The 24,498-nt window shown below is 44.1% G+C and overlaps 1 protein-coding gene across 1 annotated transcript in view; it reads right to left on the reverse strand.

The window, feature by feature from the left end:
* Window positions 1–24,498, reverse strand: part of Prep (prolyl endopeptidase) — a 97,965-nt gene that overhangs the window by 54,176 nt on the left and 19,291 nt on the right. Inside the window, exons 3-7 of the mRNA XM_055616124.1 lie at window positions 19,269–19,402; window positions 17,526–17,656; window positions 15,071–15,280; window positions 13,244–13,365; window positions 194–299 (exon numbers count right to left, since the gene is read on the reverse strand). Coding sequence (XP_055472099.1) covers window positions 194–299; window positions 13,244–13,365; window positions 15,071–15,280; window positions 17,526–17,656; window positions 19,269–19,402 — 703 coding nt within the window. The remainder of the gene's footprint in view (window positions 1–193; window positions 300–13,243; window positions 13,366–15,070; window positions 15,281–17,525; window positions 17,657–19,268; window positions 19,403–24,498) is intronic.

Genomic DNA, 24,498 nt, shown 5'->3' on the forward strand with positions numbered 1-24,498 from the left:
TCAATCCGCTCAGAAAATGCAAAGTTAAGGGCCAGCTTCATCTCATTTGTCTTTATTTACATGGAAAAGCACAAAAAGAAAAATCTGTATGAAGTGATATGATGTGATAGAAAGGAAGGCTTCTTGAGAGTCAACTGGCAGACTAATTAATGGAGTATCCTGGGATAATTGTATAGGTCTAAAAATAACTTACCAGTGATACCATTGGATTCCTGCTGGAGATCACAGTACCACAGTCGGTTTACTGGATCACATCCTTCCCAGATTGATAGCAAGACATAGCGACCATCATCGGATAACTACGAAGAGGCAAAAACAGTGTGTAAGCCCTAGCAGACTGTTAAGTACACATTAATTACTATTCTTATCACTGTGACCAAAGAGCTGGAAAAAATCACCTTGAAGGAGAAAGGGTTTTAATTGGGGCTCACGGTTTAAGGGGCTACATTCAGGCTACCATGACAAAGAAGGCTTGGCGCCAGAAGCCTCTTTACATCTGAGTGGATCAGGAAACACTACAAACCTCAAGGTCCATGACGCAGTAACATACTTCCTCCAGATAGGCCACATCCATTCAAGGACCCACAACCTCTCAAAACAGCAACGACTAACTGGGGACCACATGTTCAAGAGGCTGCCGAGGACATTTTATGTCCAACTACAGCAAACACTGAGGAAAAAAAGTAAACTTCAAACGCAGTGTCTCTACTCCACACTCAGGACCTGAGAATAAAGTTACTTTAAAAAAAAGAACGTGGGTAAGTAGAAAAGTAGATAATTTTTATTGAAATATCTCATGTACTATCTAAGAATGTGACATCCCCAACACCAGCACATCTGACAGCTAGGTCTGCTCATGGGTTGCCCATTTTAAACGTTATGGCTCTAAATGAATAAGGGTTAGCAGAGTGGACGTAGACAGCAAGCCCGGGGTCACATTTGCACATTTCTACCCATTGGTTCTTTATACGCTGCCTTAGTCCACCCTACCACACAATCTCAGAGGTGAAGAGCCTTGACTTCTGGAAATTTCAAGTATGAACAAATATGCCCATAGGTAGTGAAAAGGATCATGATAAAAATCTACTTCAACAAGTGATAGAGTGTTTTTGAGTTGTCAGTCCTGGTATGAGCATGTCCTTCCATAACTAACACCTTTTCGGCAAGGAGCGTGCATTGACCTATATATATCTACTTGATACATTTTAGCTGCTGCAAACTATACGCGCAATCTGGGGATACCATACAACTGAGCCTTCTCCCTATCTACTCCTAAATATTTAGATTGTTTCAGTTTTCTTCACACTACAAGCAATGCTTTAGAAAAAAGTTTAAATACATCTAACCTACAGCGCTTCCCAGGTGGTAGGTCTAAAACAGAAGTAATCGGCCCTCGGACGTGTATATACTCAACTTTATTAGATGGTTGTACCAACTTATGCCATTTCCTGCCTGCAGCGTACGGGATTCCCATACCTGTTATATTATTACATATAATATTATCTACACAGTCTTATTATAATCGTTAACTTTATGTCTATTTGGCTGAGCCAGTGTCCAGATAAGTGGTTAAGCATTATCAAGAAGCTTCTGTGGGAATGGCCCTTCAGTGAGGTTGTGTTTAAGTGAGCAGACACGAGGCAGAGCACACCTCCCTCCATATTGAGGCTGCGCCTTGTTCAATCAGCTATAGGACTCAAGAGAACAGGAGACAGCTCAGGGCTCAGCACTCAAGTACAACCCTTTGCAGAGTTTCCAACCGTTAACTCACTCTGCTGGCTAGAGAACTGACAAGACGCCGTAGTCATGGGGCAACTTCTTAAAACGCTTTGTCTTTATGAACACATACAAACACTGTTGGCTCTTGTTCCCGAAAAGAACCCTGCTACATTTTTCCAACTCTTATTCTTTAATTTGGTCATTCCACAGACATAGTCTAAAGATCTATGTACAAGCTCAAGCCTAAGTTTTGTTTCGGTATGTTAAAGATATATCACTCAGGAAAGTGTCACAACTAAAAAGGAGTTAAACACGTAAACATTATGCCATATGTTACACACCCACACACATACACACACACCCACACACACGCCATGAATGACATGAAGAGCTCTTAGCAATGAAGACAGGACACATGGTGAAGGCCTGTAGTTTTAAAATGAACACTGGGGTAGGCCCTTGCTTCGGAGCTGTCATTTTATTTGACTTTGTCCATATGTCAAGTGTTCGGTTTTTAATCTGGAGGCTTTAATATTTTTTTCATCACTTTCACTTATTTGCAGGTTGATTACAACAGACTCGACTATAATAATGTGCCTGGGATTTGCTGTACTTCTTGAATCTGAGGGTTTAGGTATTTTATAAAACATAACTTTCTTTTGCATTTTCCTCATTTACATTTTAAGAGCACCCTCATCTCTATCCTGGCATTTCAAATAGAGAACGAGCTTCACTTGGTCCTGCCTAACATTTTCTAAAAGCCTTTGTACATCATTTCTATAACTTTAAGAAAAATCTTTGCTAACTCATTTGCCATTTCTGAATCTATTCCTATGATTAAGAACTGTCCTGGCTCTCAGTCACATCATTCTGCTTCATTAAACATGTAGCGACTTCTGAGTTGGACTCAGGACATTTGGAATATTGGCCGGATTTTCTTTTTCTCTTTCTAATCTGCCTGTAAAATGTTTTGAATCAATTAACTTCTTGGCAAACCAGTTCCATCCAGGCTTGCTGGCTAGGGTCTGCAGCCTGACTGCAAAAACATGAGCTCTCTAGGGACGCCACTGAATACCATGGGTGCTCATAAGGCCTCGATACTTTTGTCACGGCATGAGTCACTCCTCCTTGTCAAGCTTTTAGTAGTTTATAGCTCCTGGGTGTCGTGTTGAGCCTGACTTAGGAAACCTCATTCAATGCACACAGTTCTTGATAAACAGCTGAAGCCACAAAACGACCCTAAAGCAAATTGCTGGGACACTTCATAGGAAATTCCCACCTTCAACATTTTGCTCTACAAATTCTAGTAGCTTCAGTCTCTTTGGAACCTTACTTCTGTGAGAATGAAATGCTCAGAGTTCTTCATCCTCGTGCTGGGCTCCCTAAAACACCTCGAGGCAGAAGGCTGGGCAACTGGAGGAATAACCTCTCTCGTGCATCACTCCCAACTATCTGATAACAAGTTCTGCAAACTGCTGTCTTGTTTCTCTTCCATTCAGCTTTCTAGCTGTGCAGGGCAGAAGCTGAGGCCAGTACCACACACACCGGTGCGGACAGTGAAAAATAGCCTACTGTCCAGTGGGCCTGTTGAAACTAAATGAACATAATTTATTTTTCAATATCCAATCTGAGAATCTGCAGTTTTTAAAACCACTGCTATCAATTCTTTCTAGCGTTCTATTCATCTTGCCTTTTCCTCTTTCTTTCTCTGTCCTTCTTCTGGAAACTGAACCTAAGGCTTCACAAGGCTAAGCATGTTCCCACCAATCAGCAATACTCCTAGCCTGTATTAATATATATTATATATAATAGATTATAATAGACACTTTATATATTCTATATATATAGTAATATATTATGTATAATATACATATTCTATAATATTCTATAATATAGAATATACTTCATGTGGCTCAGGCTGGCCTTGAACTCACTATGCAACCAGATGTCCTTCAATTCCTCCTGATCCTCCTGCCTCCACTTACTGAGTGCTAAGACTCACTATGACAACTCAAAATCAATTTCCTTATGAGCCTCTCTTTGTCATTTCATATTTATGTGACAGGGATACATTTTATTTCTCCTCAGCTTTTAATAAAGGAAGCTAAGAAACTAATGTTAACAATTTTAATCCCACCTTTTAAAACCATCCTATACTGAAAGTATCGGTAATCCACAATTACAATTTTATCAAATATCATCGAAAGCAGCCTCTTCAACATTAGTTCACGCTTTTGCGCTCTTGTCCTTTTAATGCATTCAGACTCTGCGCAGCTGCTTAAAGCCACGCCACATCAATCACAGATGACATCTACTCCAGCTGCAGTGCCTCAGTCAACTGAAAGGCAGCACAGCCACATCCACGCAAGAGCACCAGACCTTGGCCAGCAGCTGCTGCTAGCATATCCCAAGAGCTGTCCCCAGCACCAACAGACTAATACTCTCAGCAGTTCATATTTAACCCAAGGCAGAAGTCCCAGGGCACACCACGGTCACCTGTTTAGTCAGGCTTCTTCCTCCTCGTGATCATCGCAATTCAGTCAAACACTTCGCTTAACAGGAAACACCTCTGTATTTTCAATGCTCAAACTGGCAATCTCAAAATCAGGTATACGTTATTTTCCTCAGAATGTACAGATTAAAAGACACCTTTCTCCATTAATAAGTATTCAGTAACATCAGTTGCTTAGCTTCTTACACTATTTTAAGGCAATTTTAAAGATGATTTTTTTTTTTTTTTAAGAGATCACTGGGAAGATAAGCACTCTACTAAGAAGGAGGTCTTCCTGACTCTGAAGGATACAATGCCTGGCTAGTACAGGTTATAAAGGTCTTGACATTGACTCCTCCTCCTCTCCAGTTAGGGCAAGGCTGAAAGGCTAGCCTGGTGGCGAGCTCTCTGAATGGTTGGTTAAGACCTGTTTAGTGCAATACCAAAGCTCACCTTCCCGTGGTATCTCCACTCTCCAGGAAGGAAGGGGTTTAGAAAACATACACATTAAATTTGTGGCATAGGATATAGTATCTGGCAGCATGCCAGACATTGATTAACACCCTGAAAATATAGTATGTATAATAAGAGAGCCCATGGCCACTGGTCTTCTGCCCAGTCTGGGTATCGTCACTTCTCCCTGGGTTCTGAATCAACTGGAAGTAAGAGCCAGCAGGTAGAGAACCAGGGTATCAATCGACTTTATTGCTAATAAAGTACACACTCAAGCTGAGTAAGGATCGTGAGGCAGCTACGTCACAAGCCCCCAACCTCTGCTATCCAGCCACCAGGATACCACAGTCAAGCATCCCTCAGCACAGGGCTCAAGAGGATGGGAAAATGCTCCTCCCTCCACCCTTTGTGGTTTCCTACCGGCGGCATGCTTTATGCACACCGGAGAAACCGTCACAGTTTGGCTGCTACCAATGCCAAACTCATTTACATTCATCAAAAACCAGGGCAGAAGGTCTGGAGAGTCCTTAAAAAGCACAGTAGCCTGGCAGTGGTGGCACAGGCCCTTAATTCCAGGGCTTGAGCGGCAGAGGCAGGCAGATCTCTGAATTCGAGGTCAGCCTGGCCTACATAGAGAAACCCTATCTCAAGAAACCTAACAATGGAAGAAAAACAAAAAAAAAAACCAACCAACCACCACCAACAAAAACCACAATAATCTAAATCTATTCACAAACGCAACTGTGCACACCGTTATCACGCTCCAGTGCAGCTAGCAAAGGTTACCTGAACAACACTTCAGGCTACTGCAGCGCGTCTCTCCTACTTTACTTTGTCAGGTTCTCACAGGTTGGTCCAACACACACACAATGGCTCCCAGGACCTCCCAACCTGATGACACACTGACTTAAAAGAGATCAGCACCTATCAGGGGCATCTAGTGACAAATAAACAGTTTTATAAATGCTTTCCGTCAGTGCCTCAGGGACGCACTGACAACAAGACTCTCAGTCAAGCTGCTCTACGTAGAGAACAGCAGCCCTGCCTTAAGACTGGACTGAGGAATAGAGGCGACAGAGACAACCATCACTATGAACATGCTAATAAGAGCAGTGTGTCTGGAGAATGGGGCATTTGTGTATTTCTAAAAATGAATCCGTACGCTTCTGACTGCCAGCATCAGGAAAAACTGAAATCTGATGAATTTTGCTGTTACCAGCCTTACCACTATCACGATCAGGGTACCTGGGCTTTCCCAACTGCCTAGCAGCAAGCCTTCCCGCACAACCTCACAGTAAAGGGAGAAGTGAACAGAAAATGCTTTACCATTTTAGCCTCCTGATCATTTCTTCTACAAAATTACTTGGCCTTCACATGACAGGGCCAACCCCCCACTTCTGCAAACACAACATTGTGAGCATTCACCATACGTTAATTCATGACATGTTCATCATATGATAAGAACACAGGCACCTGTGTAGTTTCTGGCCCCAGGAGTCACACAGCCCAGTGTTAGCGCCCAAACATGGACATAAAATCTAAAGCTTATCTGCTTAGAAATGAGGGCGAGTAAGTTTATTTTTAACTTGAGTATACAAGGCATCTCGTCAAGAGAAGGACAGTGCTTTCTTCTGTGTGTCACAATAACAGAACTGTGTGTGGAAAACGTGCCGGGAAAGCAGTGGCGCCTGGAACTGGAAGTTGTCAGAAGAAGGGAAACGGATTTTAGCAGCGCTGACAGTTCATCACGTTCCTCTCAGGGCGGTAATCTTTACCAAATTTACCGGGTTCTTCTCACAACAGCTCTGAATCATAACAGCAGCGCTTCGGTATAGAGTGTGTTTCCAACACTCAATTAAGGAAAACTTCTAAATGCCAAACTACATGCACTCGGCTCAGTAGGTGGAGAAGCAAGCCCGACAACCTGAGTTTGGTTGGGAATGGGAGGCCTGAACTAGCTCCTGATAGTTGTGCTCTGAGCTCCACACGTGCACTGTGGCAAACGTATGATGGGGGGTGCTGACGTATGACACCGTGAGTAGGAAAATGCCACACCTGTGCTCAAGGGACTTTTGCTAGCACATTAAAAAATAACGTGCAGCTGTGCAAGTGTTATAAACCATTACTATCAGCTGGTGTCCTAGGAGGGCTATCTACCTTGCAAATTGGGAAAGGGGCCATCAACTGAAGAACTGCCTCTACCAGGTTGGCTTGTTGGCACACTGTGGGCCATTTTCTTGATTGCTAACTCATGTATGAGAAAAGTTAACTGGATATGAGCCAGAGAGCAAGACAGGAAGTGGGTTCTCCAAGGTTTGTGCTCCAGGTCCCTGTTTGAGTTTCTGCCTTAACTTCCCTTGATAACTGACTATAACCAGGGAGATGAAATGAATCCTTTCCTCCCCCAAGTTGCTTTGGGTCTTGGTGTTTATTATAGCAGCAGGAAAAGAAACCAGACTAGGTCCCATCTCCACAGTGTCTCATTAGGTACATGCAAGTATTATACTATCTGAAGGATACGGGCCCCAAGCACTTCAGAAAGGCAACACTTAATCTCCACTAGGGAATGGAATTGCCATCAGTAGCTGCTTTGTAAGGCGCAGCCTGGCCCTCTTGCTTGCCCACGTGCAGGTCTCTAGTTTGGTTTCTGGGCCCTTCCGTCTTCCCAGTCACCCTGTGGAGATTTCCCCTTGTAGTAATCGGTATGGTAACTGGAAGGTGCTGTGCAGTCTTCTGGGTACAAAGGCCATTAACAGTCTTGCCTGGCCACATACCCTGGGCTACGCTAACAGCCAGCTGGGCGAGAAATGCACATGGTGCAACAGCAGCAAGCATGCTATGTGAGGTGAACAACTATTTTCTGACTGGATTTAACGTCACACCTCAAGAAGAGATGCGTGCCTGGTACTCTAAGAACCAGTGGTTGGGAAACTCATAGGACTCACAGGAGAACTAACGTTTTGGTAAACGGACATAGTCAAACTGCCCTCTCAATTCCTATCTCTAAACCCACAGATTAGTGCAGCTCTCAGACCTCATCACCTCATCAGAGGTTGGGGTGTGTGTGTGTGTGTCTGTGTGTGTGTGTGTGTGTGTGTGTGTGTGTGCATGCAGTGGATAGCGCTTAATGCAAAAAGTCACAGCTGATCAAAGTCTAAAGCATAAGTTCAATGGAATGCTTAGCCACAAATGCAGTATTTATATCACCCTACCTCCTTAAGGCTCAGGGGCCATTGCAGAAGAGGGGTGGGAAGATGAGGAGGCAGAGGTCGTGGAGGACTGGACCAAAACAGTGTCTTTTGGACACAGCTGACTGCTGCACCCATGACCTCACAGCTGACTGCTGCACCCATGACCTCACAATAGCACTCATGACCTCACAACAGCACTCATGACCTCACAGCTGCACCCATGACCTCACAACAGCACTCATGACCTCACAACAGCATCCATGACCTCACAGCAGCACTCCTGACCTCACTGACCTCACAGCAGCACAAAACCAGTACAAGATCAAGTTCCTACCCCTAACTCAGGAGCTACTGACAACTGAGAACTTCCAAGGGAGGGAAAGCCACTTTTCTTTCAGGGTGCACTCCCAAGTAGGTCGACCACACTCTGGTGGACGGTGGATGTCGCATCTATGAACATATGGGCAGCAAAAATCTCAATCAGTGAGCTACTTTAAAAAAAGGAGGACATGCAGTTGTTGGGGGAGGCAGTGAGGGAAAGATGTGGGAGTAATTAGTGGGTAAATGTGACCAAAATATATCAATGCATGTATAGAATTCTCAAAATTAATTAAAATTGTGATTATTTTTATTCAAACTTTTTTATTTAATATATTTTGATCATATTCTTTGCCCTTCCCCAATCCCTCCCAGAGCCTTCCCCCACATCTCCACCAACCAACTTCATGTTCTTTATCTCTCTCTCTCTCCAAAAAAGAAAGAAAAAAGAAAACAGGGTGTGGTGGTGCACACCTGTAATCCCAGCACTCAGGGAGGCAGAGGCAGGCGGATCTCAGAGTGTTCTAGGCCAGCCTCATCTACAAAGTGAGTAAGTGAGTCCAGGACAGAAACCCTGTCTCAAAAAAACAGAAGGAAGGAAGGAGGGAGGGAGGGAGGGAGGGAGGGAGGGAGGGAGGGAGAAAGGAAGGTTTTAAGAGTCGGAGGTGGTGGGTGACACAAGATGGCTGACACACTTAACAGACTGTGACAGGACACAAGACCTTCACAGGCGAAACCAGACACAATCCTAGCATGAAAAAGGAGAAGTAGACAAAAGTCCCACCAAGAAACTTACTTGGAATTGACACCTGCTGGGAAAGGGAAATGGGCTTTCTCCACTGGAGTGTCCCTAGGTACCTTAGATACTGTTCTATTGCTGTGAAGAGATGCCGTGTCTAAGGCAATTCATAAAGAAAGCTTTAACTGGGGCTAGCTTATAGTTTCAGAAGGTGAGGCCATGACCATCATGGCAGGGATAACGGCAGCAAGCCGGCAGTCAGGCATGACGCTGAAGCAGTAGCTGAGGGCTTACATCAGATCCACAAGTGTGGCAGAAACACAAGCTGAAGTATAGAAATAGCTTACGGCAATATGTGATAAATCTTAGGATTCAGGATTTAAAAAAAAATCTTTCAAGAATAAGGTGTGTCAGAGTTAGGTCCCTAGTGTAGGACTCAGCTGTCCGCATCCTTCTCACCTCATCCATATCCACCATCCTCGCTTCGCAGCGCCCCCTGCTGGGAACACCACCTCAGTGTGTTTACGTTCTTAGATTTTTGTTTGGGTTTTGGTTGTTGTCTCAACCTGAAAAGTTCAGAAATGACTTCAAAATAAGAAAAGTTTCGGTGTGTGTGGGGAGGCCTGACCTACCCTAAAACACTCATGAGCGTTCCATGTGTCCCCCCAACTATATTTCATCATCTACACTGAACAGCTGACATCTTCCCATCTAGTCAAATGACAGCTGTTTTGTGCTATGCCCCAGCTCCCACCCACTTCAGAAGGTTTTCCCCACTAGCACTGCAGTGTGAGGTGCACAGGACTGTGAAGGAGAGGTGGCCCAGGAAGGCAGGTGAGGAGGTGAGCAGGCAAGGCTTCCCAGCACTGGGAGGCACCAGGAGAGTGGCTGGTCTGTCACCTTGAAAGATCCCTTTTGAAAAGCGTGGAGGTGTGAGCCTCACAAAAATACCCCGGGAAGAAACAGAAGCTTGGCAGGCAGATGAATGGATAGCTAGGGAAGAACAGCAAAGCCCCCAGGAACTAACGGGAACCCTGCCACAAAGGGATGCCGAACAACCAAGACAAACCAAGACAAATCACCCAAGCAGATGGCTCAAGCCATACCCTACCTACCCTTTTCTCTAATTCCTTCCTTCATGGCTACCTTAGATATTAAAACTAGAAGCACAGCCTTCCAGACCTCACCTCACCTGACACCCTAAAGACCCAGGGCCAGAAAAACCCACATGGAGACTGGGTATCAATCTGGACTGCAATGACTTTAGTGACTGTCGCTAAAGGCAACAACAGCCGGACACTCAGGCTACTTCCCTCTAGGAATCCACCTTCCCTGCTCCAGGTGAGAGAGGCCTGTTTGGAAGAGCAGAGGGAGCACTGGAAAAGGAAGGTTACTGACCAGTGGAACTTAGACTATAAAGTGAAGTTCTCTCTTGCGTACAAGGTGATAAAGACCTGTCCGAGCAGACAAGTCAGAGGCCCCAAACATTAGAAGGAAGGTAAGCCACACTCTCCAACAGCAGGCCAAAGGGAGGAGGGTGGAGGCAGCTCCAGCCTGCCCTACAGCATTTTCTAGCCTCATCCCCAAGGATGAACAATGTACCCCACTTCTCTCAGACCGTTCTTCTCGGCCAGCAAGCTCATCTGGTCACTGAGACACTGCTGAATGCAGCATCCAGACTCTCGGGGCCCGAGGACAGGAAGGAAAATGGCTCTACTTGCCCATGTATTTATATACTTCTTTCAGCTTATTGCTTCCGTGCGGAACACAAGCACCCTTCATTTGCTGCCACTCTTGGGTGGCCTCTTTCTTACTGATGAGAAAGGCAAGCTGCAGGGTGCTTGCTAGGGATATAAACAGTTTGGGATGTCATCCGTCCATCCACGCCTTGCGTGTTGATGGTACTTGACGCTGTCTACGCATTGACTGAAGCAGCCACTCGTTCTCAAGGCTGTGGTCTAGACTGTGTTAAGCCTTAGGCTAATGCAGTCAGGTTGGCTTGAAGATTGGCTTTCTTTTTGTTTCCCTGGCTAATGGCATTAATCACACATGTGCTAACTGTGCACATGAGCTACTTCCCCTTTGTAACGTTAGCTGCTCACAGCAGCAGCGTGGTAATAACTACAGGAAGCACTCAGGGTGTCCCTGAATGAATGAATGAATGAATGAATGAATGAATGAATGAATGAATAATGAATGAATGAAGAAAAATGTACATACGCAAAGTCAAATCTTTTCGGCTTCAGAAAGGAGGACAAATGTTCAGTACGATGAACTTTGAGGGCCAGGTTAAGTGCCACATGGTAGACACAGAAGGACACAGAGGGTCACAGAATGGTCACATACAAAGGGGCAGGAAGCAGAGGAGCAGCTGCTGGGCAGTGGTAGAAGATAGATGAGGGGGCTTCATGGGCACTGAGTTCCAAACTTGTGAGGTGAAAAAGTTCTCAAGATGATTGCAAACTGGTGCCGGTTGTAAACTGATATAAATGTATACTTGATTCCACGGAAACTGTGAGTGTTATATATTTATCATCCTATATATTTTGAAGTTAAATCAGTGCAAACCTAGCTGCTTCTATCAGTTGCAGGTAGAGATCAGTGCAAACAGCTAAGTACCAAGTTCTCCCGTTCTTTGGTTAAGGTGTGCTGGCCCTCAATTTCAACGTTCCTGCAATCATAGCAACTAAATAAGCTTGATTAGAATATATTTCCTGAGAGCTGAACTGTAGCTCAGCAAGTAGAGAAATTTCCTAGCCCACATGAAGCCCTGGGTTTGATCCTCAGGACCACACAAGTCTATTGTAGAGCCAGACAGCCATCAGCCAAGCACTGTGGAGTGAGAGGCAGCAAGCTCAGGAAGCCAGGTTCATCCTGAGCCACAAATCAAGTTCAAAGTCGGCCTGGGCTGCACCAGACTGTCTCAGAACAAAAACAGGCAAAATGAAATTATTAGTTCACAAATTTCTCTAAGACAGTAAGTTTTCTACTTTATAAAAAGCCAGGGGGAATAAAATTTGAACCTGAAAATACACTATTTTAAGTTTCCCTCATCAACAGCTGTCCAAAAAAGTAGAGAGATATGTGAGATTTAACATTTTAATTTTTTTGGTAATATAACCTCCCAATTGCTTTCATTCAGATGAAGGTGGAAAATGTGCCTTATCTGTACACATAAGTACACAGGAAGCAAATACAGAAAGTCTACTGAGATGAGCGATATAAAAAAACAAACATAAAAAAATGACAGTAACTATACAGGAAAAGCTGGTATAGTGAAGAACTAGAAGAGAAATCACAGGGAAAAAAATGCATTTTAAGAAAACAGAATAAGGCCTCTAGATACATTTCGTATTCCTTTACAATCTGGAGAATTTTCCTGAGACTGGCCAGATGGGGAATATTTCCAGGTGAGCCAAGGGACTTCAGTGACCACTGGCTAATGCCATTGGGCGCGTGACTTGGCTCCAGGAAAGTTTTCTATACAAAAGCAGGCCGAGTTAGGCTGAGAGGCAGCTATCTGCTGACTCCTGGTCTATATAAACGAAGGACAACTTAAACTACTACACATGAAGATACAAGGACAAAACACTGTCACGGCTCTTCTCTCCCTCCAACCGGACTCAGAAATAACAATTAAAATTTTAAAATATTCCTCTCCTGCTGAAGTCCTACCTGCCTTTCAGAAAAGGGAAGTGCCTCGGTGTGCCCTGGTGGATCCCTGCCCACAGTGGGGTGTCACATCCCACTTTCAATAAAACACCCAGCTCGTCACCTACCCTTAACACACATGCCTTAGTACACGGGCAGGAGCTCCGACCTTACTGTGCAAACGCCAAGTTCCTTCACGGCTGACTCTCAAGACACAGAAGGCGACATGGCCACCTGATTTCAGGAGCACAGTACTTCAGTCATTACTGTTAAGACCCTCCCGAGGGATGTATGGATACTTATAAAATGGGGAAATGTCTAATGCCTAGGAGCAGTCATCACATGCTCGAAGCACACAGAGGAAGCTCTTCTCTGTCTCACACTCACCTGTGGGCAGCGGGGAACGTTCTAGAAGAACTACTATACTGACCTCCGGGATGTCCATGCTTTTCTTTACGACATTATATCACTGTAAGCATTTTTTTTTTTTGCTTTAATTAAGACTTTAATGTTGAAATTAACAGTTACCATCTTTGTTCTTAATAATCAATTTGAAAAGCAGTATTTTAAAAACATTCTAGTACTTCTATGATCTTTGGGACATCAAGCACACATCAGGAATATTAACAGTTGCATCCATAAAACTTGTCTTTGAGGACAAAATTTCACAGTATACGATACCTCGGCTCCCCCCATCCATTTAGGCTCATCGGGGAACTCAGCACACAAAATATCTTCCGACTGGTCCGTTCCCAAGACGTGGTAACAGAGCTTTTGGTGGAGATTGGTGGATGTCTCTGTGCCTGAAGAATAAAAGATGCTTACTGAGATGCAGCAGACCATTTTAAGAATATCTACCTCCATTATACAATCCTAAGAACAAATTCAGATGTTAAGTATATGGTTGCAGAATGCAAAGCTAAAAGACAAAAAGTCAATCATGCTCCTACACACCAGCAACAAACAAGGAGAGTAATTAAGTTGCTATTAGCAACCAACAAAGTGAAAGAATTCACTATAAATCTAACAAAGTACTACATGGTATTTAAGGAAAATTATAAAGCATCCCCCCAAAAAATGAAGTAACTGACAGATGGAGATACTCCATGAACAGGAAGGAGAGCTCAGTGCTATGAACATGTTAGTTCTCTCAACCCGACCCTAAGATGCAATGCCAGGATGCCAGGATGTTAGTTTGTGGATAGGGACTGTCGTGCTGGTTTCTGTTTGTTTTTTGTCACTATCTAGTTATTTCGGAAAAGGAACCTTAACTGCAAAAATGCCTACAGGCAATCTGATTTTGACTGATGATTAATGCAGGAGGGCCAAGGCCACAGTGGCAGGTGGTCCTTGGTATATAAGAAAGCCAACTAAACAAGCCATGAGGAACAAGCTAGTCAGTAAGCAGCGTTCCTCCACGGTCTCTGCTTCAGCTCCTCCCTGAGTTCCTGCCCTGACTTCCCCCAGCGATGGAGTATTACCTGGAAGTGTAAGATGAAACAAACCCTTTCCTCCCCAAATTGCTTTTGGTCATGGTCTTTATCACAGTAAGAGAAGCCAAACTAAAACATAAACAAACTGGTTCTAAAATTTTCAAGGAGGGAGGACAAAACGACTCAGAACACTTGACAGCACAAAGCTGAAGAGAAATGCTGAAGGACTGATACCGACTGACATCAGACTTGTTGCCAGCAGGGACGGTGGTGTGTACACGTCATCCCAGCACGGTAGCCAACCAAAAGGTTAGAAGGTCTACATAAAAAGCCTTTGTTTTACAATGAAAAAAAAAAAAAAAAACAAAAACAAAAACAAAAAACCAAGTGCACAGAATATGCAACAGCAAGAGTAAACCTAACGTAAACTACAGCCTCCGGATGGTGACGGTCACTGCGGATTGGCTAATTATGCACATGTACCTTTACTAATTCTGCTAAAAATTAACATTTATTTCTACAAATGTTATGCCTCGGCTGCCCATCACCAGCAAGCAATTCACATATATTTGCTGATTTTGAAGACTATAATGAGACTAAAACTTTACTTTCTCATTGTGACAATGTACCGAGCTATTGGGGCAATAAACGATAATGCCAAAAATGTAAAAAAAAAAAAAAAAAAAAAGACATTTTATGGTGCTTAAGAACACTCACTTTTTTCAGGAGTGCCAGGAGGAAGCACAGTATGAACTGTTTATGTCAATCACAAATCCCTCTGTTACAGTCTGAGAGGTATTTTTATGTACCACAAAAAAATAAAAAAATAAGAAAAACAAAACAAAAAGCGGCAAAATTACAGCTGAGAGACACTGTACGATTTTTTTTTAAAATATGTTTTGTAACTTGATTGATGGGTTTAGAGACATCGACACTTGAGTTGCAGTGTGAAAAGGTTGGATATGTCCTGTACGGCCAGCAGCATCCATCAGCTTAGCCTCCCTTTTAGTCTCAAGAAACTGCAGTCTTATAAGAACGTGCTTCACTGAAGCACTTCACGGAAGTGTTCACGTACCATCGCTCTTCCCATCCTGCTGTGGGTACGAGTTGTAGAACATGCCCTTCCCATCATGCGTCCAGGCCATGCAGGTGAACTTGACTCTCTCGAGCACATCAGGAAGCTCCTTGGCACCGTCCACTTTCATGAACTTGATCGTCACCCAGTCTGAGCCACTGGCACTCAGACCGTAGGCAAAATATTCACCATCTTCACTGAAGGCATAACCTATGGGGCACAGGAGAAGGTCAGATGCGACCACTGGATATAGCCCTTAACCTTGCCCACAGCCATCATCCACACTGTCACAGCTGCCTGTCACAGCATGGAGACCAAATGAGGCAATGGGGAAATAGGAAGCTAGCAGTGAGAGAAACCTGGGCTCAGCTGAAGGGGAAGGAGGTGCCAGTATGATACCAAGGTCCTGTAACCCCCTCAGGCCATACTTCTTCCTTCATAAAATGAAGCCTTGTCCATTAAGATGCTTCCATTTTGAAATATTTATATAACTCAATGGGTAGCTCAGTTAAAAGCACAACTCATCTGGGGCATGCAGCATATTTTATTTACACTGTAAAGGGAGTGAGTGTGGGAAATCTGCTTTTATAGTAATGACTGGATTATGAGACGTAGCATATAATAGAATTTAAACTGTAGCCATTAAGTCATTTTGGGATAGACTCCAGAGCATTTGAGATCACTCTTCACAGCCTCATTCTCGGCGCATTACTGGTGCTTGGGGATTAATAGCCACACCATGACATCACAGGCCCAGCTAAATATGGCCTGAGGGCGTGCAAGGAAGGTTCGAATTGTGCATGTTCCAAAAGAAAAAGAAAGCAGCCAGTCTGTGGATTGCCATGCCAGGGCCAACTCCTGGGGAACCAACAACATTCCCATCCTGTGGAGGTTTCTCGTGTTGGCTTCTATAGTTATAATATCACACTATCCTAGTGGTACAAGATTCAGACACAGGTGGTTTCCTGGGAAGCTTGCTAAATTTTATTGGGAATCTAAAATTTGTAAGAAGCTCAATATTTACCACTGACCTTCAGTTAGTAGCAAATTACTTTAAAATTGGCTAACATACTCACTAATCACTTGTAAGCCCTATATAACATCCACAACCACATCTACATGACTATGAGTATGTACATGATGATACAGAATAAGTCTTAAAAGAGAGGAAAAATATTCACCTTTTATTATATAAAAGACTGAACTGTTTGGATTATTTCTACATAAATTGAAATTTTTTTCAGGGAAAAAAAATGAAACAAATCATCATCATTACTGATCAAAAATATATGTAAGGAATCATATGCCAGGTCTCATGCGCAGTTCGCCTTTGCGGCAATCGTGACCTTGTTTGAGCGAACACCTCAAAAAATCACTGCACTGTACCACTGGGGTGAGAGGTATTGGCATGCAGCCCTCCTGCACGGGCTGAAAGACAGGTATGAGTGAAAACTGTGTGGACTCTTAAACAGGATTCATGACTGCTCCAGAAACTTAGCGTTGAATTCACTGTAAACCACAGGCTCAGGTTCATGGAAATACTACTATACTTGTATCAAGACAGCTGGTACTTCCATACATACCAACATTTATATACTAAGCCTATTTGGGCAGGGTGAAGAGGATCACTAAGTAACAGAGGCATAGCTAGAAATGGCACAAATGTCTTCAAAAAGGTCTTTACACAGATCCAACGAAATGGGGCCCTGTGAGCAATAAACATCACTGTCCCAATTTCACAATTCTAGAGAAGCAAACGGGCACCGGGCTTTAGCATGGACCTGTGGACAGTACAGGAGATGAGGAGCCGCCTCCATTAGGAACAGCGGCATGCTAAGCAGTAATTAACTATATAACTACTAAGGCACAAGACTTGAGAATGACCTCCTTCTTGCGTATATAGCACAAACCAAGGTTTATCTTCTCTATGGCCCACAGAAGCAGCCACACAGGGAGCACATTTAACACAGACATGGAGAATCTATAGTGTTTAGACTCAGGTAGTACAGCAGCATCTTCAGGATCAGGGTTCCAAGTGTTTCAATTCCACAAGGTTGAGGGGTTTTGATTTTAGTTCTAACAGACCGTCAATGGCCTAGATTTTAATACTCTGATCACCCTCCCCATTTATAACTGGAACATTCTTTGCATTGCTCAAGTTTCTTGCAAGAGGGTTAAGTCAGATAGGTCTCAGACGTGGTGGGAAATAATAGCAACACTTCAAAATCCCAGAACTTAACTTGGGTCTAGTGTGACTCATTCTCCAGTTCTGCTTCATGCCCTCAGAGTGAGAAAGATGAATGTGATTATTCACGTGTTCTACATACACATGTACAAAGTTAGCTTTCCTAACATGGTATGCGCAGCTGTTTTACAATGTGGTCCCTACCCTGCTTGGACTGTCAACTGACTGACTATGCAAGGATCCCCGCAGGCCAGAATGCACAGCACTTACCTCGGAGTGCTATTGTGCCATCATCTGACAGAGTGTTGGGGTCCAGGAACACTCTGGCTTCCCCCTCTAAGGAGTCTTGCACATATAACACACGTTGGTTCTGCAAACCTGTATTGTAAAAATAAAAATACCTGGGGACAGAAATTCCCTGTATTTAGCTGTGGCATTTTCTATTTGTGGAGAAGAATCAAACACACAAAGAGGCGAATTTCACAGCACATCCACACAGAAAGAAGCAGCTTCGATGAAGCCGAGGCAGACAGGAGGGTGAGCGTGGAAGTCCCTTGCTTCCTCCGTCACAATCTGCTACTTGAACTGCTTCCTGCATGCAAGTAGTTTATTGTAGTTTGATATGAGAGCTACAGACAGAGATCAGCTGGCTAAAAATAACCCTGGCAGTCAAATAAAGCAGTGACTATTTCTTCTAAATGAGGAAGAAAGCAGATCTTCTACTGTAAAATTCTGGTCTGCTTCCACAGCCTGGCTGGCTGCCAGGTGTGGAGGTCAGCACATTTCTGCAAAGAGAAGGGCGTGTGCACAGGCTCTGAGGGCCACAGTCACCATGCTCAGCGAACAACTGAACAAATGGGCAGGATTGTGTTCCAGTTCAACGCATGAAAACAGGTGCTGGGCAGGGTGTGGCAAAGGGTCTAAGAAATTCCAAAGTAAATGTGTAATGGTGTATTCAAAGAGATTTAAAAAAAAAAAAAAAGAACAGCAGATTATGCTTATGTGACGAAGCACAGAAAGAGATGAAGAGGAAGGCTAAATCCACAGGCTCTGCTTTGTAGCCCACTCTTGGATAGGAGAAAAGCACATATAATAAAATGCTTTCAAGTACTACAAGCCAAAGATAATATTAGGTGGAAACAAATCTTCCCTGTTGTTTAAGAATCGCAGGCTCACCAAGTAACCACAGGCAACAAAGATTTACCATAACCTCCCTTCACAGGCTATATCATTGCCAAATATCTTAACCATTATTTTATGAATATGGACAGCACTTGGCAGGAAAAAATTATTCTCGTGTTCAAACACAACAATCACTTCCGTTTTATAAACTGGTCAGTTCAAATGTGTACTTCATTTGTTTGACACAGGGTCTCACTATGTAGACCAGGCTGGCCTGGAACCAACGAAGACCCACTTGTCTCTGCCTCCCTAGGGCTAGGATTAAAGGCGTGAGCAGCCATACCTGACTTGCACTCAAGGTAGCTGTGGAGATGGCTCAGTCAATGAGGTGTTTACTGGAATCCCCAACAGTGACATAAAAGCTAGGCACTGTGGTTCATGTCACACCCCCACCACTGGTAAACTCCAGATTCTGAGACAGACCCTATCTCAAAAAACGGAGCAGAAGCTAGGAGCCGTGGCACACATCTTTAATCCCAGCACCCAGGATGCAGAAGCAGGTGGACCTCTGTGAGCTTGAGGCCAGCCTAGCCCACACAAGTGAATCCCAGGACAGCCAGAGCTATGTAGAAAGACCCCGTCTCAATGAAAAACAGAAAAAAAAAAAAAACAAAACAAAAAACGAGGGGGCTGGGGGGAATAAAAAGTGAAAGAGGAAGAAACCTAATATCAACCTCTGATGTATGTGCATTGTCTCTCCATCTCTCTCTCACACACACACACAGACAAATAGAAACACATATACCACATACACAGGGTTTTTTTTTTGTTTGTTTGTTTTAAATCAAGCTGGAAAGTACAAAGAAGATGAATGCAAGCAAGCTCACATACCGCTTTCCCTTCTTGAAGTGGCAGCTGTACTTGGGGTAGTCATACAGTTCAGTCATTCTCTCCTTGTATAAACCTCTGATTGGACACTGCTCAAGAAACGGCACCGTGATCTTATTCTGTGCCTCCACGAAAGCCTGAAGAAAGAAATAAAAAGGACAAAAGTCAAACCAAATAAAAACATTTCCCACAAGAAACGGTATTCTTCAGCATACATCAGCAAAAGTCTACCTTTGAAGGTGAGTGTGATGCCTTGTGTCTGTAATTCCAGCCATCAGGACACTGCGGCAAGAGAACCACAGTGACTTCAAAGCTAGCGTGTGTGTGTGTGTGTGTGTGTGTGTGTGTGTGTGTGTGTCCGTGTCCTATGCTTTATCAGCATGGGCTTCAGGTGGAGACCCTACTTCAAAGATAGAAACCAAAAAATAACTTTCCTCTTGATAATCAAGAACTGACTATTCATGGCACCAACTCACCTAATGCTTACAGGTCAGGGCAAATACTAATTCATTAGAGCCTCATCTTTAGACAAGGTGTGTGTGTGTGTGTGTGTGTGTGTGTGTATGTGTATGTGTGTGTGTGTGTGTGTTCAGCCCACAGCACCTGTGTGGATGTCAGAGGACAACTGCAGATGTTTCTCTCCTTACATCACAGGGGTCCTAGGGATGGGACTCACTCAGGTTATCAGGCTTGGTGACAAGTGCCTCTGCCCACTGAGCCATTTCTGCAGCCCAAGGAGACTCTCTCATGAGACCATTTTACATATACGAAAACTGCACCCTGAAGTGTTCTGAAAAGCTATCCACCATTGTACAGCCAAGGGGTGGAGCTGGCTTTTGAATCTATGTTCTTAAAAAACACACTGCACATACCATCAGTTGTATCCTATCAATAACACATATTTATCAATCCCCACGGGTCCAGTTTCAAATGTAGAAGAAAAAAAGCAGGCACTATTCAATGACTTTGCTTTCTCATACTATCTAAAACCTCACTCTGTGTCAGCTCCAATCAGAGACCTCCGCTAAAATGTGCAACTGAAAACTACTTAGAAATATTAAAGTGGCAGTGACTAAGAATGCCAACAATCATTTCTTTTATTTAATTTATTTTCACTTTATGTGCAGTGGCGTTTTGCCTACGTGTATGTCTGTGTGAGGGTGCCAGATTTTAGAGTTACAGAAAGTTGTGAGCTGCCACATGGGTGCTGATCCTCTGGAAGAGCATTCAGTGCTCTTAACCACTGAGCCATCTTTCCAGTCGCACAAGCATGGTTTATAAGGAGAGGAAAAGGAGCACAGGAAGTCAGGAGACCCTGGGGACGGAGGCAGGAGAAGGGCTTCATTCTCACACTCAGTTGTATCCTGTAACCGTTATAGTTTTTAGCCAGCGTATACTTATTGTACAGAATATGGGGTTCCCCATGGCTTCTCCATGCACACATAGAATGCACTTTGATCCAGTCACTGAGCCCGTTACCCTAGACAGGTGGTTTTGAACACTGTGAAAGTCTTGGTTGTAAAACTCATGTGTGAGTGTTGTTAGAGATAAAGCAGGCACAACTGTGCCGGCACCATATTCAGTGGGGTTCAGCAGATGTCTACACAGAGGTAAGCAGCTAGGGGAGGGCCAGGAAAGAACTCAGCATGTGATGTGCCGGATGGCACAACAGAGTCGCCTTCAGTCACTTCTGGCTGCGGCTCAAACTGTGGGGGCCCATCCAGGCGTCAAGTGCTATTTTGGACAGATAAGTCTGGGTTCCCTCTGGAAACCAGCAGCCGTGCTTTGGAGAACTACGATCTCATGCTGGGGGAAACAGTGCCAAGCTCATTATGTTTATGACTTCAGAGGAGGCGAATGCAGCATATGAACGTGGCGATTAGCAAGGTTTATGCAATTCAAGAAACATAACTCAAACAGAAAATAAAACTGAGTCCCTCAAAATATGACTCTCAGCTGTTTATTGCTAATGACGAAATTTAATCCCAGTAAACTCTGCTCAGCTCTGGGCTAAGAATCAGACCCTGCTTCATAAAAGACTGGTTTTGCACTGCTCTGTTTTTGGAAGGCCCTTGAACTAAGGAAAGTATTTATGTGCTTATGTATATATGTGTATACATATTCATATATGTAGATAAGTATGTGGGTATGCGTGTGTAGATATGTGTTCTACATGTTCATGTATTGTGTAACAGTTTTTCCTAGATTAAAATAATCCATTCTGCAGGAAATCTCTTTAAACAGTGTTGGTATAATGTTCTTGTGGAATGTATACAATTTATCCTTGTTCGTTCAAATGCTGATTTCTCTACCCTACTATGTAGTATCAATCGGACATTGCCTTATGATGCTTATTCTAAGCATAACCTGTCTCATCTTTGTGTAAACATGCCACCATTTGTTCTCTGTATTGCCAGTAAAAACAACCAGCCAATGCTGAGCGATGGAGAGAATAGGGTGGGACATCCTGTACAGGGGGAGGAGAAAGGAGTGGAAGAGAGATCTAACAGGAGAAGACCTGAAAACACCAGGAGAGATGAACTGGATCTATGCTATGACTAAAAAGCAAGTATAACAAGTATAATGTGGAAAATCTGACTAGGAAGAAGATATGTAGGCTAGGAGGCTTAGGATGGAGTAATTATTGCCCAGCATTGTGCTCTAGGTTAATTAAATAAATCCAAGTCTCTGTGTGGTGATTTGGGTGTATAGCTGGTTTAGGAATAACTGCTCTTTAACTAAAAGAAAAATCAATATTAAATATTAATAATCATCAACCAAATAGGATCTTCAGGAAGTCCCTGAAAATGACCAGATTTACTAGGCTCCTCCCTGTCAGAGTAAGCAAGGCCAAGCTGCAAAGAAGAATCCCAGAGCAGCACAGCTACCAAGACTCAAGGCAAGCTGGGCAGTGGGGGTGTATGCCTTTAATCCCAGACCTCTGAATGCAGAGGCAGGCAGATTACTACAAAGCCAGTTCCAGAACTGCTAGGGCTACACAGAGAAACTCTAATAAAAAAAAAAAAAGGATGCAAGATAAGATGAGCTGCAAAGACTTAGCCTAAGACCAGATCAGGACCAGCTGCCTGAAAGAAGCAGAAACCAGCCAAGCTACTTGGAAGAGGTTTAGACCAGCTGACGCACCTGGAAAGGACCTTCTCCAACCTGTTGCGCTGCCTGTAGAGGTGGTGTCCATGCTTTGGTCTGTCGTGAGTGGGCCTGTATGTTGGCTTTATCACACAACAGTGTCTGTGCAGAGGTCAACACTGCGTATCTTCCTCAATTGCGCTCCATCTTTTTTTTTTTTGAGACAGGGTCACTCACTGAATCTGTAGCTTGTCAATTCAGCTAGACCTGCTGGCCAGCAAGCCCCAGAGATCCTTCTGCCTCTGACTCCCCAGTCCTGGGATTCCTGGTGTGAGCCTCCATGACTTGCTTTTTTATATAGGTGCTGGACACCTGAATTTGCGGTTATGTGGCAAGACTTGACCCACTGAGCAGCTCTCCAGTTCCTGGAGGTTTTACATTTCTAAAGGGTTGGGGGGCAGGGGGTGTTTAAGGGCTAGGTGGACATAGCTCACGTGTCGAGCACCTGCCTAGCATTTGAGACCCTGGGTTTGATATCCAGTACTTCAAAGAAAGAAGACAGGACAAAGAGGGAAAGGGAGGGGAGGGAAAAGAAAGGGAATAGAGGGAGGGAAAGAAGGAAAAAAGAAAAGAGGACAGGGAAAGAGTGAACTGGAGATGGGGAAAGGGCTGCCGGACTGTGATGACTAAACAGTCACGACATGGCACGGTACAGTTTGCTAACCCCATCTGATCTCACTAACAGTGTGAAGGAGGAAACTGGGTGTTGCTTTTGGCTACACAATCCACACAGCGGCAGCAGTCTAGAGATCAGAGTGCGTCCGAGAACATGACCTAATTTTATTATGGAAGGGAACACCATGCCTGCTTCAAAGACAGGGAGGCAGAAGCATGTGGCGGTAAAGCCACCTGGCGAAGTCAAGCATCAACTTGACTCAACAGTTGATTATTTTTCACTATATTATAATATACCATTATATTATGTTGTGTTATAATATGTAGTATTATATGATACGTTACAATATAGTTGACTACAATAACAATACAGTTGAGGCTGGGATTGCTTTATACTAAGGATAGAAATATGGGACAGTGACACATACTGTATGTAGAGATGAGGGAGAAAGGATAGGTGGCCTGAGGCACCTGTGAGATATTCTGCCATCCATGTGGCTCTCCTCAGGGCCTACTATGTACCAGCATAGACCCTGGCACTGTGAAAGCATAGGTGATGACGCAAAATTCTTTTTGCCATCACAGGGAGCACATTCTATTAGGGATAGACACAAAACCAGCCCTAGGGCTGCACAGTCTTCAGATACAAAACCACACAGAGGTACTCAGTGGAGGAAGGCTGATGCTCAAGGCTATGGACCGGCTGCCTACCAGCAGGCTCGATATAAGACAAGGCTGGAACTGAAAAACTGAAACCTTCAGAAAGATGACCTAACACTGCTGTGACATCTTTGTCGTATTTTGTAACAAAACCAACCCTGGTTTGGAAATGGACAGACAAACACTTGTCACAGAACTTGAAGCCACAGAAGGCATTTACTGAATCAGGTGGCCAGGCGTGGAAGCTCTTGGTGAAAGACGGAATGTTGTCCACTGAGGTCCAAGAGCTGGGGAGGGGCCAGGCAAGGTCCAGGAGAGGTGGCGGCCAAGGCAACAGCAGGCGAGGTTTGTGCAACAGAAGCGCTTGAGAGGTATGAGGAAGAGAAAGGTGAGCAGGCTGGGATGAGCAGGAGAGGAGGCAGCAACCAAGGCTGGGGGACCTTTCATCCAAGTGCAAATGAGCCCGGAGTAGGCAAAGGACACAGGAAATGTGTTACCTTTCGAAAAGATCGCCCTCCTTTGCTACGGAACACACTATAGGAATGCAAAAGTAGAGAGAGAGAGAGAGCCATTCAGGCAACCAAGGCAGTGATCCAGGTTAGACGCAAAGCCAGGTAGAACAACTGGACTCTGAAACGAATGGATGCAGGCACGGCCTGCGGGTGGAAACAGAGAATGGGCACAGTATACATTAGTTGGCGGTGCTAAAGGCAATTTTCTTGAGGGCCTTGCCAAGATATTCTAAGAAAGGAAACAGTCTGAACTGTAAGTGGGGCTCCCAGCGGGCTGAGGATCCTGGCGCATGCCCAAC

Source organism: Psammomys obesus, unplaced genomic scaffold (genome assembly GCF_907164565.1).
Source record: "Psammomys obesus unplaced genomic scaffold, mPsaObe1.curated_primary_1811, whole genome shotgun sequence".
Classification (NCBI taxonomy): domain Eukaryota; kingdom Metazoa; phylum Chordata; class Mammalia; order Rodentia; family Muridae; genus Psammomys; species Psammomys obesus.